The sequence below is a fragment of the Chiloscyllium plagiosum genome, chromosome 3 (assembly GCF_004010195.1).
Source record: "Chiloscyllium plagiosum isolate BGI_BamShark_2017 chromosome 3, ASM401019v2, whole genome shotgun sequence".
Taxonomy (NCBI): Eukaryota; Metazoa; Chordata; class Chondrichthyes; order Orectolobiformes; family Hemiscylliidae; genus Chiloscyllium; species Chiloscyllium plagiosum.
Window position 1 is genome coordinate 25,087,393 of NC_057712.1, and position 22,080 is coordinate 25,109,472.

A 22,080-nucleotide genomic window follows, 5' to 3' on the forward strand; every position below is an offset into this window, starting at 1 on the left:
CACCTATTGTACTCAATGCTACTTTCTCCCTACCCCCACCCTCCACGCTTCAGGTTCTCTGTCTTTATTCCTGATGAAGGGCTTTTGCCCAAAACATCAATTTTACTGCTCCTCGGATGCTGCCTGAACTGCTGTGCTCTTCCAGCACCACTAATCCAGAACCCCTTTGGTCATGTGACATCATCTACCAAATAGAGGTAAATACTTTCCTTGAACTCTATTCTGTAGCCTGACCTCTCCTCTTCTGAAAGAGTTCCTCGGTGTTTTGTCAGTTTTTTTTAGCACTAACTTGTTCTCTCTGTAAGCACAGAGAGAGAAGTTATTTGGTGAAAGACAGTAGGCCTAGTGATAGTGGCTTCCAGATTCAGAGTTGAGAGTGTGGTGCCCTGATGAAGGGCTTATGCCCACAATGGGGATTCTCTTGCTCCTCGGATGGTGCCTGACCTGCTGTGCTTTTCCAGCACCACACTCTTGACTCTGATCTCCAGCATTCTGCAGTCCTCACTGCCTCCAGGTTCAGCCTTCCTCTGCCTCTCAGCTGAGTCCAAAGTTTAAACATTGTTTTTAGACACACAGATATCATGAAAAAAAGATTTGAAAATAGATGACCATTAATTAATCTTAATTTGAGACCCAAACTCTATGTGAACCCTAATGTATCCCACTACAGAGGCAGTTATGGTGTTAATATTTTATCTAGATGAAAAGTGACAACTATTATATCTCCAAGGTATTTTGCTCAGAGTTTAATATTTATGAAATTTATAGCTGGTCAAAAACATCTCACGCACATTGTACTGGAAAATGATTTGCCTCTGAACTAAGCAAATTCAGATTGCTGAGAAGCAATCTGAAACAGCAAGGCTCTGCGATTGGTCAGTTCTTTGGAAGTGAAAATTGCAAGGGCTTTCATAGCAATAGATTACTCATGCAGCAACATAAATAGTCACTATTTCATTTATTTCACATAGGATGATCCTCTGATAAGATCTAACACGGGTTTTTGTTTTCTGTCCACTTTATAGCAATTGAAGCTGTCCACATTCAATTGAGTGATTTCATGCATTGTCCAAAATTCTGCACATTACCAGAAGTGTGAAAAATAACATTTTATTAATTTCTACCTGACCTTGTTTTATGCAGGTCACCAACAGAGAAGGACATATAATAACAGTATAAATACAAAAAGGCAAATGCACATTTCGAGTCACAGGGTTTATTATCTTTATTCCCCAGTTTTGGAAAATATCCATCCCTGTTGATTGGAAAGAATCAATTTTACAAGCTTTTAAGACACTGGGGTTCTTGACAGTCTGTACGCATGATTGGTAAACTCAGAAAGAGTGCAGCATGACTTCTTAAGGTGGGTCAATTTAGTCTTTTCTCAGATCTGTCCTGGCACTGAAGTACATTCTGAATATATACATTGGAATTGCCATGGCCATAATTACGCTACTCCAAGATAACTTTGTATTTTGCAAAAAACTCATGTGAGATGGAATCTTGATTAAAATGGCAAATAGCAATGCCCATTGTAAAGTCTATTTCTCTTGCTTTTATCTGTGTAGATATTTTACTCAAATGTTTCAACAGATTTTGTTTTAAATAGCCACAAAGTAAAATCTGAAGAATTCCTGAAGAAGGGCCTGTGCCCGAAACGTCGAATCTCCTGTTCCCTGGATGCTGCCTGACCTGCTGTGCTGTTCCAGCAATAAAGTTTCAACAAAGTAAAATCTACAGATTAGGAGATAGTAGCTGCAATAGCAGATGAAAGAACACACAAAGATATCCTGAAATTACAAGACAGGAGCGGGGGTGGGCGCGGATGGAGGGCGGGGGCTCGCATGCAGTGTGCTGCTGCTTAGTCTCCTGAACAGGGAGCGGACTTAGCAAGTGCTCGCTGTGTCAATCCCATTGGACTGATGGTAGGGTTGGAGAGGAGGTGGTGGGGGCGTGAGTGGGGAGAGGGGGAGAGGGGAGTTGGGAGGCTCAGCAATGCTACAGGTCCCTTACACACAAGTGTGTGCCTGCTCAGAAACAAACCCTGAGACAGAGAGAGGGAACAAGGCAGGCAGAGCAAGGAAAAATGAAACTGCAGAAAACTCCGAGCCCCAGAGGAGAGCCATTGAATCAATTAACCAAATAATAAATTATCTGAATGAAATAGTGCTCGCCCATCTTGTAAGGATAATCGAGATTCCCCTGTATTTAGTAAATAGAGACATTAAGACAAAACATTTAATCTGCTACAAACTGCTGACTGAAATGGTTACACAAAGATTCATACAACATGGAACTTGGCAAGGTTTCCTTTCAAAGTCCGATTATCAACATTTGAACAAACCCTAAGTCAGCAGGAAGCAGGAGGAAATTTAAAGAATGGTCAGTAAATAATGAGGAAACAGTTACTGTAGAAAAAAGACAAATGTAAGGGTCAAAGTACATTTTGTTAGTCAGGAAGCTATTGAAGAACACGTCAACAGGAAGGTCATAGAAAAGAAATTGCAAATCTTTATCAGTAATTGGAAAACGAAAAGGTAACACACATCCATGAAATTTCAAATAAAAATAAATCGGTAGACTCACAGCACTAAAGAATTAGTGGCATGCTTTAACATTATTTCAATTTGCTGCTCAGGATCACCGGGCACTAGTTAAGGAACAGAAGGGAATTTTCTCTGTGTCCTTACCAATAGTCCTTCTTCAAGCATTTGTTGTTACCCTACCATTCATTTCATTTGTTTTTATTGCAATTTGCATTCACACAAATTGAGGGTTGCATTTTCCTTTGTAATAATGGTATCAAGTTTGTAAGATCTTGAGGAGAAATACTATCTAAGAACAGCTGTATCTTGATTTCTATGTTACAATCACTAAGTCCTTGGAGACAGTTCATGGAACAGATGGATTCACAGATTCCTGAAATAATTGTTTGGACTTCCAAAATAATGTCAGTTAGAAAGAAAGAAAGAAAAACATGGAAACAGATTATTTAGAAGACTAGACTTAGAAGATCATATGAAATCTAAAAGTATGATAAAAGAGCTAAACTTTCACGGTCTTGGGTGAAGTAGCTCAGTAATGATTAAATTGTTCATTCAATTAGGCATAAGGGGATGCCAAGAATAACCAATCTGTTTGAAAACTCAGCCACTAGAAACCCCAGCTGATTACTAATCATGGTCCACTGATTCACTACTAATCACTGTTGTAGGATTCAGTCAGACATCTAATAAGTATCTTCGTAAAACGCATTTTGCCATCAAGTGTTGCATAGCAAAAATTGATAACTATACCTCATAGAAGATAATGAGTTTGCATTAATGTTGAAAGCAGAGAGTTATAGAGAAACCATTTCAAAAGTTAATTGTATCAAAGAGGGCAAACAGCAATGACAATGTCAGTGTCAATGTTAAGCTTCAGTTTGATTTTGGAGCAATCTAGACACTCTCAATTTACATTTGGATCACGTGAAAATATCAACTAACTACCATTCCCCGAATGGTAAAATGAAATATTTAATAAAGCTCCAATCAGCAGGTATAATCTAAAACCCACCAGAGAAAGACTAATGCACAGAATTGATAGCCTGAAATCAGATGAAAACAAATAATAAATAACATAGGAATGGGCAAGGCAAATGGTGTTTGATCATTTGAGCATTTCCAATTTATAGCAATTTCTGCAATCTGTGTGTATGTCAAGCATTGTGCAATTGAGCCAAGAAGATAAAACGTAGAGGTCCACCAAATAGAGAATCACAATCATGCTGGAACTGAAGGCTAACCACAAAATATGCTGATCTTAAGCACTGAGAAGGCATATGTTTCAATGTCTCTGAATCTGATTTTTGTACAAGTTTATGCTGAAAGGAATCAATAATATTTCTCTATTAAGAAGGCAATCCAACTACCAGTACCACACAAAGTGCCTCCTCTCTTTTAACCTCACTACAATTTTTAAAAAATAAATCAACACTTTGGTGACTGCTTTTTTAAATTTGACCCCTTTTTCCTGATAAGCTCTGAGGTGGCATGGTGGCTCAGTGGTTAGCACTGTAGCCTCACAGCACCAGGGACCCAGGTTTGAGTCCCACCTTGGGCGACTATCTGTGTGGAGTTTGCACATTCTCCCTGTGTCTGCGTGGGTTTCCTCCGGGTGCTCCGGTTTCCTCCCACAATCCAAAGATGTGTTAGGTGAATTAGCCATGCTAAATTGCCCACTGTGTTAGTCAGGGGTAAATATAGGGTAGGAGAATGGGTCTGGGTGGGTTACTTTTTGAAGGGTCGGTGTGGATTCGTTGGGCCGAAGGGCCAACTGTAGGAAATCTAATCTAAATGTGTAATCTGGTTATAAATCTGCTGTTTTGAAATCAAGATTCTTTCCATTGTTATACTATATCTCATACTTTTCTAGAAATGCAAAATCACGGAGTATTACTTTTCTCTTCGTCCCCACATTATTATTTAATGCCAAACTTAAGCGGAATTTAACCATTAATTTCTAAGGACCTTTCACTCTTTATTTGACTTAACCTAAGTGGTTCCGAACAAAGTGAACTTTTGACAATGGTTTTGCAAATTTATTGAAATCCCCCTGCCGTCTTTTTAAATTCTTACTTTCCATTGTCTCTCTTCTTGTCTTTATAGCTTTGCAACCGTATTTATTTCTTTTCTTTCACTTTTATTCTCTTTACTTTCTCAGATTATGTCTAACCTAATCACTTTTTAAAATATCTTTGCACAAACAGTCTGACAATGAGTTTCAGTCACAGATGAAGAGGGGGTGTTGAAGGTGATCATTTTGCAAAAATGTATAAATAAATGTAGTGACTTCACCAAAATGAAGTGAGCACACAGAGAAATTTAAAGGACTGAAAAGAACAGAACACTATAAACCAATCCTGAGGACTTTCCAAATGACCGTTCATGTGGGATGCACAGGAAGCACAAGCAAAAGTGAAAGATTTATTGATAATGTGTTCTGAAATCAGCCTGGGTAAGACACACAAGATGATATGAAGATGTGATAGATATGTGGAAATAGGTTATTTAAATTGAAGACACTGTTGATTGGCAATGAACACGCAGAACACCATTAGCGAAAAGAAGGATGGAAACATGAGGTAGAAACATTGCCATGTACAGGATGCACTGAATTGGCAGCTACAACAAATAGCAGACAAGGGGGAGAAAAATATAACTGGCACAAAGACAATGTCTAAAAATAAAGGGAACTTTAAATTTTATAACAAAGAATAATGGGATGCAATGATATGTGACTGGGCTAGCAGCCAAGCAGAGATAAAATGGAAAATATCCTGTCATTATAAAAGGTACATAGAAGATCAAACACATTTGGGGGAGGGGAGGGGGGAATTGTAATTGTATCCAACATCTTCAGATATATTTGTCTGCCTGACTTCACAGGGCTACTAGTTTATCTGTAAAAACAAAATTAGTGTGCGGCATAAGATGGATGGCACAAGGAAGGTTGAAGATAAATACTTCTAGAACAAACACATGCTGAATAAGAGGATGAATAACAACTGCTTATGTTATATTTACAGTAGAATGCAAGGAAACTTGCTTTCATTCAAAAATACTGACTCTTTCCAGAAACAAAGTGTGACCTTCAACTTTGCTGCAAGTGGTTAGGAATTTTATGACAAAATCAAGAAAATAACAAATACACATTTGCTCAGTTAGCATCTTCCTTGCATGTATTTGTGTATAATGCATTAGTAAGCATTAAAACACTGCCATCAAATACTTGACATTTGGAATCACAGTGATAGAACGGCAGCATACCAAAATAATAGTATAAAATGGATAATACTTTCTTACAACAGGATATCATACGTTTCATAAAGTGGCGTGTGATGAACAAAAGAGCTATTGATACTGGATCCAAGTCTTCCCAGAACTTTGCATAAAACATTGAATGAATGGATTTGTTGTTACATGTATTTTACAATAAAATACAACAAGACACAATGAAAAGCTTTCATTTGTTACCATAATCTGACACAATTTTGATAGTCTAATAATAAGAGAAAATGAAAATATATAGCTTAAGGAGAAATTCAGCTATGTATGAGTTCTGAGCAGGCTCAGAACCACTACTGCCTCACCGGGCCCAACTAATGTCACAGTTGCCAATCCTCAAATGCCATCTTTTGCCGCTGGGCCAATTCACCTTCACTACTGCCCACACCAGGCACACCAAATTCAGAGTCAAGATCAGAATAGTGCTGGAAAAGCACAGCAGGTCCGGCAGCATCCGAGGAGCAGGAAATTCAATGTTTCGGGCAAAAGCCCTTCATCAGATGTTGTTGAAGGGCTTTTGCTTGAAACATTGATTTTCCTGCTCCTCGGATGCTGCCTGACCTGCTGTGCATTTCCAGCACTACTCTATTCTTGACTCTAATATCCAGCATCTGCAGTATCCACTTACACCAAATTCAGAGACTATCGCCACTGTTGATGTTATCGTGGTGCTCTCCAGCCACCACTTTGCCACCACTAGTGCCGGACCTGCCAACAATGAAGTTGCCAATCCACAGGAGCCATCTTTTGCCACTAGGCCTACCTCATAGATGTCTCCTAAGGGCTGACTCTCCTCTGCGCTGGGATCATTCTCCTCTGTACTAAGCTCACTCTCCTTTGTACTGGGTTCACCCTCCTCTGTTCTGGGCACACACTCCCTTGTACTAAGCTCACTCTGGCCTCTGCTGGGCTCACTCTGCCCTCTGCTGGGCTCACTCTTGCCTCTGCTGGGCTCACTCTCCCCTGTGCTGGGCTCACTCTCCCCTGTGCAGGGCTCACTCTCCCCTGTGCTGGATTCAATCTTCCCTCTGCTGGGCTCACTCTCCTCTGTGCTGGGCTCACTCTCCTCTGTGCTGGGCTCACTCTCCTCTGTGCTGGGCTCACTCTCCCCTGTGCTGCGCTCAATCTTCCCTCTGCTGGGCTCATTCTCCCCTATGTTGGGCTCACTCTCCCCTGTGCTGGGCTCTTTTAAATTACTAATGTTGGTGAAATCCTGTCCTCAAATGGTATTCATAATATAGTCCTGAAAAACATTCATGTGTTCAGTGATGTTGTAAATTCTAAGTTTCATTTTTATTTTCATTATTTACTGGTTCACCAGCTTATCCAACATTCTATGCCTGTGTCCAATCTACTCTAAGTCATACTCACCAAACATCCTTTCTCATTGACCTACATTGGATTCCCAGTTCCAAAAGCCTTCAAGTTAAAATTCTTCCTCTTACATCTACACAGTTCATTAGAGTTGCACTCTTTCCCCCATTTTTCTGTACCTACAGTTCCTCCCCCCACCTTGAATTTCCCATTCCTCTGTCACTACCTTCACACTATGTTTCTTTCCCTCAACTCCATTACATGTCCCTCCTTGCCAAAGTCCCTCCTTCAATCACACTTGTTTAGTCAAAGTTTTAGCGTGTCTACTTTCACTGACTGTCCATTTATGTGGGATGTTTCTCGACACGAAAAGTTCCTTATTAGTTCCAATTTTCAATACAAACACAATGCAAATATTGTATTGCAATTGTAGAAACATTTGTAGCAATTAATTTTCAATTGTATCAACACTGAAACATGAGAAGAATTTGGTATATCAAATTTTGAGTAATGAAGAACATTGATATTGAACATATGTTCTTACCCATCAGGATTGTGTTAATGATAGTGAGTCAGTTTTAGAAGTCATTTCCTGAAACAAAATGCATTCGTTTAGTGTATAATGTTTCTCTATGGAAGGTAGCCAGCCCGATTCTTTAAAGAGAGTCGGTGAATGTCAGAGGCCAACTGAAACTGCATCGCGGTGTCGAAGCAAAAGTACTGAAACAAAGAACCAGGACAGCAGCAGGGGGGAGAAGTGATGCAGGCAACTAATATTCTAGAAAGCATTAAATTGATTGATGTGATTCCCTGTATGGAAAGATTACTGAAAGCAATGTGTTTCAACAAGACAAAAAGCCAAACATGATTAAGGACTATACTGTCAAATCAAGAGTGTACACACTGGATGATAGCCATGATCTATTAATAGTAGAACTACTGCTATTGTCATTAGAATAATGGAAAAATAGTTGGTCTATTTTGTGCTTATGGGTTGAATTATGCAGTACTTGTCATATTCTCAAAACTAGTGCGATATTTGTGATACAATCATATTCTAGCTCACAATTCACTTCAAAGATGTGGGCAAGTATTTTTTATGATATTTGTTGCAACTTCCACAATACATTCAAAGGTAACTTATTTACATGTTACTGCACAGAGAAAGCAGGCCGGTCTTTCTGCAGGCCTGGATGTCCTGTGAGTCCAATGTCAACTCACATTCTCACTTTAATCTTTTGTTTTATTCATTCGTGGGATGTGAGCATTGATGGGAAGGTCAGCATTTAATGCCCATCTCCATTTGCCCCTGAGAAGGTGGTGATGAGCTGCCTTACTGAACCAATGCTGTCTGTTTCGTAAATGCACATTCACAAATGCTGCAAATGAAGGAGTTCCAGGATTCTGAAGCAGTGACACTGAAGGAATGGCGATACATTTCCATGTCAAGATGGTATGTGACTTGGAGGAGACATAAAGGTGTTGGTACCCCATGTATCTGCTGCCTTTGGCCTTTCAGATATCAATAGGCATAGATTTGGATGGCCTGAGACATCATTTCTTTTGTATTTACTGTTGTATTCAGAATCTCTGAATTTCTAGAGCTACAAGGCCTGAGGGCAACTTAATGTTCAGACTGATGATGATGATCTTTTCAAAGAAATGTATGGTACTGCTAATTCACATTTCTCGTTCTGAACTTTCAACTGACTGTGGTCACTGGAGAGAAATCCAATCAATCTCAGTTCAATTATCTTCTGCATGCAGCTTGTTCATAATCACATTTATAATTCTCCAAAGTGTGAAGTTCAGTTATACTAGGAAAATGTACCAGTATTGTCAATGAAAAGCTCTGTAGCCCAGGTACAAGAAATCTAATCACTAAAATAATGTTGCTAAATGTGTGAACAGTATGCATATATGGTCATGTGTGTGTCAGAATTGAGAGGACAATAGAATGTAACTGCAATCTGAACTTAGCTGGGAAAGATTTGGGAATTTAGGTCAAATTAAAAATCTTATGATTCAGGCCAGCTTCAGATGTTGAATCTACACATATAAGACTGAGTAAGTCATTCCTGTGAATGCCTGAGCTCAAGTATTAGGTACCTTGGATATTTAATTTCTACTTGACGGTCTAGGACTTTGCAAATCATTTCAACACTGAATGCTAAACATGATATTCAGTTTCTTTGATGTACTGTTCAGTACATCAAGCAGATCAAGGGTGATCAATTACATTTAACAACCTTTGCCCAAACTTCCTTGATATTCTTGCTTTATGTTTAACAGTTTGTGTCAATTAGTCATAGAGATGTACAGCACGGAAACAGACTGTTTGGTCCAACTCGTTCATGCCGACCAGAAATCCCAACCTAATTTAGTTTCAGCTGCTAGCACCTGGCCCATTTCCCTCCAAACCCTTCCTATTCATATACCCATCCAAATGCCTCTTAAATGTTGCAATTGTATCAGCCTCTCCCACTTCCTCTGGCAGCTCATTCCACACACACCACCCTCTGCATGAAAAAGTTGTCCTTTAGGTCTCTTTTATATCTTTCCCCTTTCACCCTAAATCTATGCCCTCTAGTTCTGGACTTCTCCATCCCAGGGAAAATACCTTGTCTATTTATTCTATCCATGCCCCTCATGATTTTATAAACCTTTATAAGGTCACCCCTCAGCCTCCGACGCTCCAGGGAAAACAACCGCAGCCTATTCAGACTCTCTCTATAGCTCAAATTCTCCAACCCTGGCAACAATCATGTAAATCTTTTCTGAACCCTTTCAAGTTTCACAACATCCTTCCGACAGGAACTCACCATTAAGTGTCTAAGTCCTGCTCTGATTTGTTTTTCGAAAATGCAGCACCTTATGTTTATCTAAATTAAACTCCATTTGCCACTTCTCAATCCAATGACCCATCTGATCAAGATTCCATTGTATTCTGAGGTAACCTTCTTCACTGTCCACTACACTTCCAATTTTCATATCATCTGCAAACTTACTAACTATACCTCCTACGTTCACATTCAAATCATTTATATAAATGACGAAAAGTAGTGGACCCAGCACTGATCGTTGTGGCACTCTATTGGTCACAGGCCTTCAGTCTGAAAAACAACCTTCCACTACCACCCTCTGTCTTCTACTTCTGAGCCAGTTCTGTATCCAAATGGCTAGTTCTTCCTGTATTCCATAAGATCAATCCTTGCTAACCAGTCTCCCATGGGGAACCCTTTCGAATGCCTTACTGAAGTCCATACAGATCACGTCCACCACTCTGCTCTCATCAATCCTCTTTATTGCTTCTTCAAAAAACTCAATCAAGTTTGTGAGGCATGATATCTCATGCACACAACCATGCTGACTATCCCTAATCAGCCCTTGCCTTTCCAAATACATGTAAATCCTATCCCTCAAGATTCCCTCAAACAACTTTTCTACCACCAAAGTCAGGTTCACCAGTTTATAGTTCCCTGGCTTTTCCTTACTACTTTTCTTAAAAACGGCACCAAATTAGCCAACCTGCAGTCTTCCAGCACCTCACCTGTGACTATCGATGATACAAGTATCTCAGCAAGGGACCCAGCAATCACTTCCCTAGCTTCCCACAGAGTCCTAGGGTACACCTGATCAAATCCTGGGGATCTATCCACTTTTATGTGTTTCAAGACATCCAGCACATCCTCCACTGTAATTTGGACATTTTTCAAGATGTCACCATCTATTTCCCCAGATTCTATATCGTCCATGACCTTTTCCACAGCAAATACTGATGCAAAATACTCGTTTAGTATCTCTCCTTCTCCTGCAGTTCCACACAAAGGCTGCCTTGCTGGTGTTTGAGGGGTCCTATTCTGTCCCTAGTTACCCTTTTGTCTTTAATGTATTTATAGAAACCCTTTGGATTCTCCTTAACTCTATTTGCCAAAGCTATCTCATGTCCCCTTTTTGCCCTCCTGATTTCCCTCTTAAGTATACTCCTGCTGCCTTTATGTTTTTCAAAGGATTCTCTCGATCTCTCCTGTATTTACCTGACATACGCTTCCTTCTTTTTCTTCCAAAATTTTAAGCTCACGCCTTAAATAGTTTGTTTCAGATTTGATTTCTCTTGGCTGCACACATGACAAAGATCGAAGGAATTTTAAAAAAAAATTAATTGGATCCAATCTGAGCACTACCCATCAAACTAAACTTCAGGTTCCAAATAGCTCATATTCTGGCCCAGACACAACAAGTCAATGAAAAGACAAATTCAACTCTGTTTCAATTTTTAGGATTTAAATTTCTTGATGAAGAGATTAAAACCAACTGTTTAATCTAGACAGGAGAAAGTGAGGACTGCAGATGCTGGAGATTAGAGTCGAGAGTGTGGTGCTGGAAAAGCACAGCAGGTCAGGCAGCATCCGAGGAGCAAGAGAATTGACGTTGTGGGCATAAACCCTTCATCAGGAATGAGGCTTGTGAGCCGGGGGCTGAGAGATAAAGGGGAGGTGTGCGCGGCTGAGGGGAAGGGAGCTGAGAGTGTTCAACCTGTCATACTCTCAGCTACCTTCCCCCATCCCCATTTATCTCTCAACCCCGGCTCATGAGCCTCATTCCGAATGAAGGGCTTATGCCTGAAAAGTCGATCCTCCTGCTCTTCGGATGCTGCCTGACCTGCTGTTGTTTTCCAGCACCACACTCTCGATGTTTAATCTAAGCAGTCAATTCTGGATAATTTCTTAACTGGTGTCAAACAGAGCTGAGTTAAGATAAAATAGCTAAGTCTGATGCAGTCAAATCTTTATTGTACTGGAACATAGAACTGTATAGTACAGAGACAGGCCTTTTGGCCCATGCTGTTGTGCTGAATGTGACACCAAATTGAACTAATCCCTGCCCTTGGTCCACATTCTTCCATTCCTTGCATGTTAATGTGCTTATCTAAAAGTCTCTTAAATACTTCTATCATATCTGCCTTCACCACCACCCTGGCAGCATATTCTACACTCCTACCACTCTCTGTGGAAAACAGAACTTGCCCCTCAAATCTAATTTGAACTTCTCCCCTCTCACCTTAAATGCATGCTTCCTAAAATATTGCCTCCTTACAAAACATACCTGAACAAATCAATTTTCTGTGTGGAGTTTTAAGTTATGGATTGATGCGAAATAATTAGGTCCTAAATCTGGGCTGAACCATCTTCAAATGTTTTATTAATGACCTCTCCACATCATTAAGTCAGTATTGGAAATGTCCACCGATGATAGCACAATGTTCAGTACCGCACATAACATTACTGGAAGATAACCAAGGGCATTCAGAATTGTGGAAATGGTCAAATACAAGCTACCTGAAATGAAATAAGGCCACTTTGGATGACGTAATAAAGGACTGCCTCTATACATTTTTCAGATTAATAACTTACCTTGCAAGGAAAGGAATGGAGTGAGAAGATTAAGCGGAAATTTGGATTTCTCCAACTCTCCTGAACTAAGAATTTATGCTCCATATTGTCCAGTCATTCTTCAAGTCAATGTCCAAGTTTTCATTCTATATTTGTTACTAGATTGTAATCAGCAGCAAGCCATACGAACTGGAAATAAACCTGCCCTCTTCACATTTAGGCATGAAATTATAAATATTAGGATGTGAATAGTCAATTAGTTTGAAGAAAGTTGTTTCTATTTCAAGGAAACTGCTTAATTGTAATTCAAAGTAAACACTTTGACAGCTCTTTATAAAATGGATGAATCCACTTCTATTTAGAATATTGTTATCAAGGATCAGATATTCATCCATGGACACTTCCAACAGGAGTTACAGGATGCCAATTCAAAGTTTGAGCCCTGACAAATATTATTCCTCAGGCATTTGTGATCAAATTAATTGACACATATTTGCCACTCACCTTATTGAATCCACTGAACTTGAAGTAGATATTGTCACAAGTTTATTTTTGGAAGATATGATTTTTAACACTTCTAACTGATTGAAATTATTGTAAATTTGGACAGACAGAAGACCAACTGTTTACAAAGGCAAAACAACCTAAAGGTGGGAGGTGAGTGAACATGAAACTTCTCTCAGTCTCAGGACGACATGAACAAGTGCTGAAAATTGAACATCTTGGTTATCATAGACAGACCACCTAAAAGAACCTCTTGGACATGTACATTGGAACTAGTATTTCAAGAGACATTTTGAGAACTTACAGCAGATTACTCTAAAAGAAGCCCCTAAGTCTGCTTCTCTCTGTCTCAAAGAAACCAGCATCTGATTTCCCATGGAAACAGCTCCAGAAAAGAAGCATTAGGGGTTGAGAACTTTAAAATAATGTCAATATTTGCTACTTCTGACTGCATCCAAGAAAGCCAGGAATCAACGTTGTCCTCAATTTAAAACCTTACACCTCAGAGGTAACCAAAGAACTCTAAACCATATTTTGTGTGTATATGTGCATGTGCGAAACACTTGACTTTGAGTATTTATTATTTTACTCAGAGTTTGCAGAAAACAAATTTGCTCTTTCCTCAACACAAGAAAACTTTGGGCAATTGACTCCTTATTGGTTACAGTAAAAATGGTCAATTACATTTTTAATTGGAGAAAGTGCCTTGTGCAAGAGAAGCTTAAATCTTTGTCATGACCCACCAAAGAGGCTTAACAGAGAGGACTGGTTTATCCCTTCTCACTTGTTTGCAACAATATGGCATCACATTATGAATGTCTTAGACAGCAGTAGTAGATAAAGCATGAATCGAATGTATGTTAGACGGGAAAATGCTGTTATTCTAAATATGAAGATCTTAGGGTATTCTACTGAACTCCAACTGTATCCTTCCTAAATCCATACATGAAAAATACATCATTACATTTGGATTAATATTCTTGATACTGTAAGATTCAGGTACTGAAACTAGAAATATAAAAATATTAAAATTAGAATTCAGATAGGATCATGCATACCAAATATATACACATCTTGAGCTAAGTGCTTTCTCACATGATGAAAAAGTTTTGTAAAACTGCAGATCCTTTTAGATCATCTCTAACTACGCATCCCCCACAACTCCAAATATCACTGTGTATGAGAGATAGAAGATTGAAACAATAAATAGCAAGATTCAAATTTCACTTTGTTATACCATCATCACTAAGAATTAAGAGTGAGACAGCTAAACGTAAACCACAAAACAGCTGTAATATCAATTCTTCAGAAATCTAACCAGATTGATGACTGTCCCAAGTGTTCATACCTTTTTGTGCTCTTTCCTGGGAAATTGTAAAAAGAAACCAATGCAACTTATTCACCCAATAACCAGTTCAATCTGACAACCATCACAATGGTATCTATACTTCTTCAATAATGCCACAATGAAAACACAGCTTGAATGTCTGCTAATACTTCAGTAAAGAACAATTGAATACTAATAACACACTTAGCACTTACCTGACTACAGAAGGTAGGCAATGGCAAAAAAGCAAATCACACTCAAGAAGTGAGTGTACATTTTGGTGACAATTTTGTCTTTAAGGAGTTGAACCTGTGATACAGCATACCTGTTTCGCCTTTGAAGATGATAGTACAGAACTGCTTAGTTTGTCGATAGTTGACAGATGGTCAAAAGTATTCAAATCAATAGTTCTGTTTCAATTTTAAATAAAGTTCCAAAATCTATACCCCAATTATTAAACATGCTACAGCATACTATAAATGATTGAAAACATATGGAATTTTAAGCATTTATGCAAGGAATATTGGCTGCAAAGAAATTATTAGTATGTTTGGATAACTTTTGAAACACAATAGGAAAGCCTTCGGTGAAGAGTAAGGCTGGATTAAAAAGTAAACTCGCCCCATGAAATCTTTATTATTTTTGAAATATATAAATGACATTAAATAAAAGACAAATCTATTTTATTCCCAATTGATTAAACATATTGTACATTGACACAATGTTCAAATCTTGCAACCGATCATTAAGGTAATTAATGGCTACTGTGGCCTTCACTCCAAATGGCAATATGCAGCATAAGCTATCATATTACATGTTGACATTCATTTACTGGTCAATTTAATACTTAGTATATATGTAACATAATTATTGAGTAATATGCTGCACCAGAACATGTATAATTTACATCTGCCCTGTGTTGGTTGAAGATTATCTCTCAATAAGATGTATGTAATTATATCAAAATATTAATTCTAACATCTGAATATCACCAATTATTGAACAACCAACTGAATAGGATATTTCTGTTCCTATTTTCATATGAGAACTACCTGCAAGGTACTGCTAATACACTTGCTGCCAGAGTGTATATTTCCATGTAATATTAACACCATCTGTACAAATCCTATTGTTGACATAACAAAACACAACAAATTCACAGCAGCAATGTGCAGACTCTAATTACATCGTGAGCTCAGATAGGACATTATGCAAATCACCATGTATGTTAAGCTGAAACTCATTAAAACTAATCTGCCTGTATTTTCCACATTAGAATACGGTTTATTAATTTACTGGAACTCTGAAGAAAAGTAAGTCACCAGATGAGCATTGTTCAATGCATAGTGTCTAATGAAACTTTGAAAAAGTACTCAATAAAGTTCCAAATCTGTGATTTTGAATTCAAGATGCCTGGAAGTGCTGACAACTTGGGTAGGACAGATTGAATCCTTTCTCATCAATATGTGGAGGGCAAGGACTCTTGGAATGCTCCGGCTAGGGAGCAGTAGCAAGCAAAATAAACTGGAGTTTGGTTTGGATTCCCCACATAAAATTGTTTCCATTTCTGGGCTCTTTTGATATTGTCTCACCACAATCACAATTTGTAAAATGACGTCTAGAACAGCTAGGCACAAACTGGTCAGAGTTAACTACAATGGTTTACAATTGATCTTGTACTTCAACTACAGAACTAGTTAAAGATAGTTAAAACCTCCAACCAGAAGGTTGAATATAACTTGTCAAAGAAATAAAGCACAAAAGATGTTTGCAAAAATCAAAATAATTGCAATGAATTTTCAACTGATTATGTCAAAATCGATCAGAATTAGCATTAACTTATATTGGCAGCAAATAAACATTTGCCTACATCTTAAGTGTTGTTACCTTATTATTTAAGTACCATAACATTAAATATTTTTTATCACCATTGTATTACAAAAAACAAAGAAAGAACAACAGGCAGCACAAGAACAGTCCATTTGGCCCTTCAGCCCTCCAAGCCTACGCTGCCACATTTCGCCCTTCCATGCTAAACCTGTCCTCAATTACAGGATCTGTATACCCCAATTCTCTTCCTATTCCTGTATTTGTCCAGGTGCTTCTTGAATGCTGTTATTGCGTCTGCTTCCACCACCTCCTCTGGCAGTGTGTTCCAGGCACTCACCATCCTTTGTGTGACAAACTTGCCTTGCCACATCTTTTTTAACTATCCCCCCTCACACTTTCAATCTGTGTCCCTAGTAATTGGCCCCCTGACCTTGGAAAAAGCCTCATACTTTCCATTTATCCATACCATTCACAATACTTTTTTTCCAAGAGATGGTTCTTCCAATTAATATCAATTATTGTCATTTTATGCCACAATCATATGAACCTTGCAACAAAAATAATACATTGCATTGAAAGACAGCAAAAATGATCTAACTTTACAGCAATTAATTTCGATCAAAACATACATTACCTTTAAATGTTCGCAAATATCATTCAAACATTTACACTAAGAATGAATGACTCCTGAATAACTCTGAAATACTGTCAGAAGAAACCTATACCTGTGGTAACATGATACTACCAACATGGAAAAGTCTTTCACAAACCATAATATCAGATTCTAAATATAGGATCCAACTACTCACATGGCATTGCAGAAACCCAAAATAATAGTACAAGTAGAATGAGCAAAAGCCATTTGCACTTCCACACAGGAATATATCTAGTTAAGGTCATCCAACTTACTGCAACTTCCAGCTCACTCAGATCCATGTGCAGTCCGGATAAATTTCATCAACAGCATGTGGAGAAGGCTGGGAGTCGTCTGGGATTTTGGAGAGGAATCTCAGCTGGATTGGACTGCAGAGAAAACAAGGCAACAGTGAGAGACATAAAAGGCAGAGTAGATAGCATATTCAGCAAGACAACATGCACAGAATAGCAATGGAATCCATGTCCACAAACTGTAGTATTTCAAACGTTGAGTTTATTCACCAAACAACACAAGTCTCAAAGGGATCTCTGTTACAGTGAGGTCAATCCCCTTGAGGTGAAATCGCATATGATAGTCCTGTCGCAGGGATCAGAATATCAGGCAATCATTTCTTATTTGACTTTGTTTTGTTTTCAGTGTAGCAAGCCAAGAAAACCTTGCATGACTGGCACAGTGTTCAACACATTGTTTTTTTTTGCTGACAAAGCGCAGCAGCAAATATCTTCTCCAACTGATGAAAAGTGAATGATTTGATCAATTGCCATTCCTTATAAGACATTTTTGTTTGGTAGTCTCCAGTGATGATCAATGTCTAAATAAAAATTGAAATTGATTTGTCCCCCAATGGTTATAATGCATTTTCTATCACCCTTTTCAAAATAGATTCCTTGCATATTTATGGGTATAATGGCATGCCTAAGTATGTTTGTTTTACATGCAGTATTTAATATATGTGTACGTCTGACTAACTCTGTGTGTTTTGTGTGAGACACTGTTGAGAGAATTTTAATTGTGGTGACCATTCCTCACAGTAAAACCTTCAATTGTGCTGCTTCTGTTCTTTCTCATTCCGCAGGCAATTTTACATTAAAAAGTCTTAGTGCCAATGAGTTGCATGGCAAACATGTGTACTTCCTCAATGAGGAAAGATCTCCAGTGGTGCAACGTCCCTACAGTTCACAATGCTGCAGCTGATGGTGGGCTCCGATTGAGCCTCCTGGACAAAAAGATGGGGCTCCACATCTTGAGCATAAACTTGATGCCGAACACCAGTGTCTGTCTTTAATGATGTCTTTCCTAGCTGACCATTCTCTATGTTTGCTGCTGGCTGCTGCTGTGGGCTCCAGTGCTGACCAGGGAGAGGCCTTCACTTCACATTCTTTTTATCCTGTTTGAGACCCAGAATAATTCCAGCAAGTGAATTGCGTAAAAGTAAAAAAAAAATCACACAACACCAAGTTATAGTCCAACAGGTTCTGTTACACCAAAATCTGGTGTTGTGTGATTTTTAACTTTGTCCACCCCAGTTCAACACTGGCACCTCAACATCATGTCTCAAAGTAGACAGCATTATCATATGTATCCATAGATCGAAGTCTTAGAACTGAGGAGCAGTAAGATTTCAGCATCCTTCCATTATCCACTCTAAACACTCTGATCTCCAGCATGTCCAGTCCTCACTTTCTCCTGGTGTACCCAACACACCCAGCTCCATCCATTACCAAATCTTGGTGCCCCCAACCCTACTCCAAACTCATTGCGCTCACCCCTGACTTGTCCTTTTCCAGTCCAAAAGCCTCTATGTGAGCTGTTATCCTTCCCTTGTGCTGCAGAATTTGATCGAGGAAAACTTCTGATTTTAAATATAACTGCACAAATCTGATCATCTTCAAGTGAATGTGAACTGGGTGTTGAGAGATTCTTATGTACCACTGACTTTACCTTGAAGGGAGGTTATAATGATAAAAAGGTTTTAAACTGATAAGCATTCATAGCTTGCAAATGTGCTCCACAAATGAAGCACAGGCTAATGTGAAAGATGACACTCTGCCAGCTTAATTTCTTCAGCTCACCCTACCATCAGAACATAAGAAATTCAGCCAGTTGCACCCTTTATTTTCTGTTCTAACTCATTCCATGACACCCACCTCAGCCCTTGTGTATGAATGTCAGTGAGCTCACTCATCCACATACATGTGGTAGGAGCAGCACTGTGTAAGCTAGTGTGCTTCCAAGTAAACCTGTTGGACTATAACCTGGTGCTGTGTGATTTTTAAATTTGCGGCAGGAGAAAGTAGTTCTACTGGGAAAGATTAACAGATCAACTGCTCTTATCCCGTTCTCCTTCATATGTTTGCACATAAAGCTATATGAAACATGTCGAGGAAAACATTGGATTACAGGCAAGAAAAGGATTTTTTTTGTAATGAGTTAGACCATCCTCTGTATGTTTTTCAATTAACTATTTGATTAATTTAGTTGAAGAGTCAACATTGCACAAATAGAGGAAAGACACTCAAATACAAAAATTGCTCACCTTCTAATATTGTCTCTTGGAGTGTAAGTTGATGAGGCCACTAGGAGTTGGAATCATGGCAGGTGGGGTTACTGAGTCAAGCAGTCGCCAAAATTTCTGTTTCCAGATATTGATTGATTTTAAGGGTTTAATTTGGGGATATTTCAGTGGTAGATTAGGGTACACAGCAACTGATGGGGGGAATCTTTTTGCCCTATATTTTGATGCCTTGAGTGCTCACTAACAATTGCAACTCCTCCAAATTAAGTCAGACTTTATGATTGTGTCAAAGGCAAATGGGAAGGACACAATATATGATTTACAACTTGTTAAAGGTAGAGTGTTCTGCGTGAGGTGCTCCAGGCAAGCAGCTATCTTTGTTGAACATGGAGCTAAAGGAATGTTTATGGATCTGGACTGTCAGAAGAAAGCAATGGGTGGGTTAAGGGTCAGGTTCTAAGACCTGATTGGACTGCAGAAGACGAGCTGAAACCATAGAATCATCATAGAACCCTTACAGTGTAGAAACAGGCCATTCACCCCAACAAGTCAACCCCAACTCACCCCTCTACCTTATCCCTGCATTTCCCACGGCTAATACGCCTAATGTACACAGCCTTGGACACGATGGACAATTTAGCATGGCCAAGCCACCTAACTTGCACATCTTTGGATGGCGGTGGTAGGGGAGAGAGGGGGTTGTGGGGTTTCTCAGCTAGGGAATGATGTAGAATTCCGGGTGAATGACAGGGTTAGAAAATAGAGTAGAAAAGTGGAATAAGGGCTTGGTCTCCAGATGAGATCCTGCCAAATCTGCAACTTCTGCCCACTAGAGTTAACCTTCAATGTCTGACATGAATCATTTGAAGAACTCATGACTGGAAACTACTGGACTTGAAACGTTAGCTCTGCTCTCACTCCACAGAGGCTGCCAGGTCTGCTGAATTTCTCTGGAACTTTCTGTCTTTATTTCAGCTTTCCGAAATCCACAATATTTTGCTTTTACTTCTGTCTATCAGCTTCCTACCTAAATGCCCATGTTGGGGAGTCTTTATAAGCAGATCTGCAATGTGAGACTGGCTTTGGACATTTCCTGTGTCCCGTGACCAGGTAAACACTCACTTTCCAATGTGGTCACTGACTGCTCTTTAAAATGAAAATTAACTTCTCTCTGCACTAGGTGCCAGCGAAGAAAGCTGGGATTTGAATCCAAGCCTCGCAGATTTAATTCTGCCTTGTGAGCAACTGCCATAAAGTGCATTGATTAATGTTAAATTAAGGGCCGTGTTGAAAGGAACATTTTATTTACAACCCGTACAGTCAATAGAAACTTTCAGCTCAGCTGTCAGGTTTTGGTTTAAAACCAGGAAACTGATCTAAAAACAGGTAAAATCATTTTTGAGCCCAATCACTGATTTTCTTATGAATGATTGATGCACTATTATTCAGCAACTAACACCAGACACACATAACTTCACTGACGTGAACACTTGGTAGTCAATACTTAACAAATTATAATTGTACAATCATTTTTATTTTCATTCTTTTAATGAAATAAATTATCTTAAAGTCATATTCATACTTGAAATTATGTAAATCAACTCAGTTTTTTTCAGAACATAAGATGTGAGAGCAAAAGTAGGCAATTCAGCCTATCAATTCTGCTCTGCCATTCAATAAGATCAGAGTTGATCTGATAATCCTTGACATTACTTCCCTAGCTATCCCCTGTAACCCTCGAATCCCTTACTGATTAAAAATCTGTCTATCTCAGCCTTGGATGTTCTGAGTGACACAGTCCCACAGGCGTCTGTGGTAAAGAATTCCACAGATTCACTGATCCCACAGAAGAAAACCCTCTCTCTCTGCTTAACATGGACAACCCTTGACTCTGAGATTATGCTGTCTTGTCTGAGATTCTCCATAAGAGGAGATAACCTTTCTGCATCTATCTGCTGACATCCTCTAAGCATTTTATATCTTTCAGTAAGGTCATCTCTCTTTCTTCAGAACTGCAATGACGCTTTAGTCCAAGGGAAAACAGCCCTTTGGTCCATCTCTTTCATGCTGACCAAGTTTCTCAAACCAAACTCGTCCCATTTGTCTGTGTTTAGCCCATATCCCTTGACACCATTCCTATTCATGTACCTGTTCAGGTGTCTTTTAAATGTTGTAACTGTACCTGCATCTACCACTTCCTCTGGCAGTTCATTCCACATGCGAACCACCTTCTGTGTGAAAAAGTTGCTCCTCAGGTGTCTTTTTAACTCTTTCCCTTCTCACCTTAAACATATGCCCCCTAGTTTTGAACTCCCCTACACTCAGGAAAAAGCATTTGCTATTCACCTTATCTATGCCCTTCATGATTTTATTAACCTGTATAATGGTCACCCCTCGACCTCTTATACTTACGGGGACAAAAAGGCTGAGCCTATCCAGCCTCTACAAACCCTCCAGTCCCTGTAACATTTTGGCAAATCTTTTCTGCATCCTCTCCAATTTAATAATATGCGTCCTATCAGCAAGCTGACCAGAACTGTACACAGTACTCCGAAAGTGGCCTGACCAATGTCCTGTACAACTGCTATACTCAATGGTCTAAGCAATGAAGGCAAGTAAGCCAAACATTTTCTTTACCACCTTGTCTACCCACAATGCAACTTTCAAAGATCTATGCCCCTGAACCGCTAGATCTCTCCGTTTGACAACAC

The 22,080-nt window shown here is 39.1% G+C and overlaps 1 protein-coding gene across 1 annotated transcript in view; it reads right to left on the minus strand.

Moving 5' to 3' along the window:
* The window catches only part of sntg2 (syntrophin, gamma 2), a 943,711-nt gene that overhangs the window by 894,768 nt on the left and 26,863 nt on the right, over nucleotides 1–22,080 (minus strand). Inside the window, exon 2 of the mRNA XM_043678774.1 lies at nucleotides 17,106–17,219. Within this exon, the coding sequence (XP_043534709.1) occupies nucleotides 17,106–17,132 (27 nt within the window). The 5' untranslated portion in view covers nucleotides 17,133–17,219. The remainder of the gene's footprint in view (nucleotides 1–17,105; nucleotides 17,220–22,080) is intronic.